The sequence below is a fragment of the Helianthus annuus genome, chromosome 16 (assembly GCF_002127325.2).
Source record: "Helianthus annuus cultivar XRQ/B chromosome 16, HanXRQr2.0-SUNRISE, whole genome shotgun sequence".
Lineage (NCBI taxonomy): Eukaryota > Viridiplantae > Streptophyta > Magnoliopsida > Asterales > Asteraceae > Helianthus > Helianthus annuus.
The window spans coordinates 104,229,287-104,233,734 of record NC_035448.2 but is presented as its reverse complement, the minus strand read 5'-3'; the positions used below and the strand labels follow the sequence as shown (position 1 = coordinate 104,233,734).

General features: G+C 35.8%; 1 protein-coding gene across 1 annotated transcript; it reads right to left on the bottom strand.

The window, feature by feature from the left end:
* Positions 1–1,668: 1,668 nt before the first annotated feature.
* Positions 1,669–4,106, bottom strand: LOC110912595. The gene is made up of 5 exons (XM_022157365.2): positions 3,914–4,106; positions 2,598–2,827; positions 2,391–2,471; positions 1,956–2,306; positions 1,669–1,853 (listed from the first exon to the last, which is right to left on the bottom strand). The coding sequence occupies exons 1-5, from the start codon at positions 4,035–4,037 to the stop codon at positions 1,752–1,754; spliced, it is 888 nt and encodes a 295-aa protein (XP_022013057.1). The 5' UTR covers positions 4,038–4,106; the 3' UTR covers positions 1,669–1,751.
* Between the last annotated feature and the right edge of the window lie 342 nt (positions 4,107–4,448).

Below are 4,448 nucleotides of genomic sequence, written 5' to 3'. Positions count from 1 at the left end.
ACAGTGGCAATGTTTAATAAATATGTTTGATATGAAGATCAAATCTCTCTTTTTGTTTGGTTACTTTGGTCTCAATTTTTCATTTAAATAAGTTGATTTGGGTTATATTTAATTTTTACAGAACTATAATATTTCTTGTTTAGCTAAAATGGTAATACATAAAATCATCTAAAATGCACTTGAACATTCTTCTTTTATTAAAAGCTCAACTTACCAACTATTTTTAACCACACAATTTTAAAATGCTAAGATGGCTTATTATTATATTACATATACCAGAAAAACATATATAAAGAATAACATGTTAATCAATATTTATACATATTCCAATAACAAGATATATAAATAATAACATGTTAACTTGTCTAACCTATTCCAATAACAAGATATATAAATAATAAAATGTGAACCTATTTAATTAAACCGATCGACCCATCAACCCAATATATTTCTACACAAGAACAACCCACCAACCTGCTTCCTGGTTAGCCCATTTATAACCCGCCAACCAGTGATGGATCCAGGGGGGTTCCTGGGTTCCCAGGAACCCCCTCGGTTTGGAAAAAAATAGTGGAAACCTTGGATGATTTGGGAAAAATTAGTGAGAATCTACCAAAAGGAAACCCCTGGAAAAATTTTCTGGATCCGCTACTGCCGCCAACCCTTTTAGCCCACTTAAACTTGATTACAACGAATTTACATCCCGCCAACATGGTCTAGTCGTAAAGATGAATGAGTTACACAAGTCGAATCGGGTTTGTCTCAACCTGCCAACCCATACATTTACACCCCTAATTCAGATACACAGATAATAATAACCAACTACATGACCCTTATAGTTACATTATATGCAGCTTGAGGACCAAATCAACCCCATGTAGGTTTCTAATTGCCTAACATTTTGCATACAATACAATTAAATAAAACATATCTTTTACTGTACAGTAACAAAAAACCGAAATTTAATTATTTGACATGTTAACCTTGGAAAAAAACTTTCCAAAAATATAAGAAACCGTATGTGTACGCAAACAAAAACCTTCGCACCCGGACAAGAAAATCTTCCGAACCTAAACGTCATCATAACGTCCTGTTAAAAGCTTAACTACTTCCTTTTAGTTGCATTAACTAGAAAAGACAGTTAAAAAAATACAATTCAACATAAAGAGCTAAAAACCTAAGGAACCACGCGTACATAATACATTAGCATGTACACGTGGTTATATACGTTAGTATGTACACGCGGTTATATACGTCAGCAAGTACACGGGGCTATATACGTGATATGTCAGTATGCACGTGCGGTTAAATACGTCAGTATGCACGTGTGGTTATATATGTCAGTATGCACACGCGGTTAAATACGTCACTATGCATACGCAGTTAAAAACGTCAGTTTGCACACGCGGTTAAATACGTCAGTATGCACACATGGTTATTTAAGTCAGTATGCACGCACAGTTATATACGTCAGTATGCACACGCGATTAAAAACATCAATATGCACACACGGTTAATACATCAGTATGCACACGCGGTTATATACGTCAGTATGCATCTATGGTTATATAAGTGAGTATGCACGCGCCGTTATATACGTCAGTATGCATGCGCGGTTATATGTACGTCAATATGCACACGAAGTTTCAGGTAACAGACACATGCATACATATATCAAGAAAGATATAATCATATATAAGGTAGCAGAATTTATACATTTACACAGTTGAAATTATACATACAGTGTGATTTTACAAGGTTGTCCTCAGAAACTGCACTAAAAAGTACAGAAGTGCAAGAAACAATGCGAGTTGGATGGCGTCCCTTTGAAAGTCATCCTCCGCTTGGAAAAACTACAATAAACACCAAAAAAAAACGAAAAAAAAAAAAAAACAATCAATCAACATTAATAAAACCAAACATATGCATAATTACCATAAAATTTACCATATTACCTTAGTGGGATCACCGGAGGGATCCGGATAGTAATCCACATTTTCCTTTTTTGTAGAAAAACGGCTAGAAAATTTCTTGAAGGTATCAGAAAAATCTTTTGCAGATTCAGTTGTAGAAAATAGACGACGTGATGCCCAAAAAAATGCCTGAGCAATGGTTGATGATGAAGATAAATCCCAACTTTCTTCTTGCTCGATAACTTGACCACTAATTTGGTTTAATGTAAACCGCGAGTCGACTTTGAGAATCACGGGCCCACCTACACTAGCTAATGGATTTTTAGGAGTTCCTTTTAAAGTCCATTTTATATTCAACAAACTTGTAGACAACATCACCATGTCCTGCACACTCTGCGAAAACATGTAAAAATCAGTTATGGTCAAAATGTAAACAAAAAAGATAAATATTAAATATAAGCAATATAAGATACTCACCACATTAGGTTTATTTAGTGCACCAGTTGACCATAACTGTCTCTTGTATTTATCACGGCCCGTAAAACTTCTGACCGGGTCCTGCATCATATTACCAAAATACCCTCTAAATATCGTATTAACAATGAAAATTTAGATTTGGCTCAAAGGTTTGTAAAAAGCTTAAATATCAATATTGAATATTATGATTTGTATCATATAAAATACCTTGTATTTAACTGAAACAGCATACGTTCCAAGAGCGCGGTTGCCCTCCCGAAGCTCTAAAATATCGCGCACAAGTTGTCTTGCAGTAGCTTCAACGGCTGGGCTGCTAATGCATTCGAATTCATTGCATAGTTCACCGAATTCCATGCCATCCACAATCTTGTCACCTTGTGACTTTTCGATGGTAAGATCAGGAGGAGATACTTGTGTCGTTTTAGAGTCATTCGCTACTGCAGTAGATGTCATCAAACAAATTGATCTTTAATTTCAACATAACAATCAACATTTCATCTGTAATTGAAATGAACTTTGTTAACAATCTACCATCTTTCATTTTCCACCAGCATCATTTACACAGTTCAATCTAGTTGTTATAAGATCTTGAATCAAAAAGTACAAATTGGATATCGATTTGAATTCAAACCCTAAGGCGCTTGACATCTGAAGTTATGACTGAAAATTTGAAATAAACTGACACAATCAAGTTAATCTAGCAATTGTTAGTGATTTTAGTGTCATCGAGCTATTTTGGGTAATCGGGATTTACTTGAAGACCAAATGAGATATACCTCTAAGGTTGTGTATCCGTATCCCAATGTGAATTTACAACTTTGTTTTCACATAGAAGAACATCTCGTTCTTGCATAGGAACGCTTTCTGTAGGGCTAGCAAATCGTGTCTTATCGGGTTTAACACGTCTCTGACGACGCATATAACACAAGTATTAAATATGAATACAACTCGTTTAACTACTTGATATGTCATGTCTATAACACAGTTTTATGTTTAATATACCAAGAAAAAGAAATGATGGATCCTAACCTCATAATTTTATTTATTTTTAAAAAAGTAAAAAAATCACATTGTGTACTACCGGGATTGCAACACTAGCAGACATAATGGAAATGGAAGGCTTGGACTGGACGGCAGCGAGTCGAGCGTACTCGACTACTTGAACAGGGACACGCAGAAGCCAATTCTCCGACACACGACCAATCTATTGAAAAAAAAAGGGACGAAAGAGTAGAGAAAAGGTAGTTTACTTGCTTAGTGCTTGTGCGCTAAGGGAAGAAAGATCGAAAAGTTGAAACTTTCGAAAGCGCACAGTAAACATGTCTCGTGTCTTATCCAGATATCTATTGCCAGCCCTAGCTTTCTGTCTTATCCAATTATTAATTTCGTATACTCATAAAATACTTTAATCAAAAAGTGATTCATAAAGTTATACTAAAACCAAAACTTACAGTTGATAATCTCAAGCAATTAAAATAATACATAGAACAAAAAGCAACTAATGAATATGCAAAAAAATGAACCTCGTACGGGATAAAGACGGCGGCGGTGGGTGGTGAGGGTGATGTGGTTTGTGCCAGAAGACCTGTGGTAGACGGAGGGATTAACGGAAACGGTGGGTAGCACGGAGGCAGTAGCGACGGTCATTTCTGAATGATGATTGTCGTCATCATTTGGATTTTTCTTTTTCTTTTTCTTGTAGGTGGATGTCGAAATGCCACGTCAACACTATTCAACCAACTTTTGCTTTAAATTAACGGACCCGCTTCAGCTAAACCGGAATTCAACGAACTTTTGCTTTAAATTAACGGACCGGTTCAGCTAAACCGGGAATCAATGGTGTCGTTTCTTTTGGTTATTAGCTAATGGACCGGAGAGAGAAAACGGACTACTTTTGAGTGAACCGGAACAAATGTGTAGATTTGTTGATCACTAGTTTTGTCCCGCCTGCGTTGCGGGGCACTAAACCGAATATTGCTCTCTTATAATATGTACGTTTATGTTTCGATTGTATGTACATACTACTGATAACATAATCTAAAAAAAAATTGAGTCAAC

What these genes read in the sequence shown, in the direction of transcription:
- LOC110912595 (XM_022157365.2), bottom strand. Translation starts at nt 4,037, where the DNA reads ATGACCGTCGCTACTGCCTCCGTGCTACCCACCGTTTCCGTTAATCCC. An exon ending in CTGTTTCAGTTAAATACAAG is followed by an intron (nt 2,472 to 2,597) that starts GTATTTTATATG and finishes AATATGATGCAG; the next exon opens with GACCCGGTCAGAAGTTTTAC. An exon ending in CCTCCGGTGATCCCACTAAG is followed by an intron (nt 1,854 to 1,955) that starts GTAATATGGTAA and finishes TGTTTATTGTAG; the next exon opens with TTTTTCCAAGCGGAGGATGA.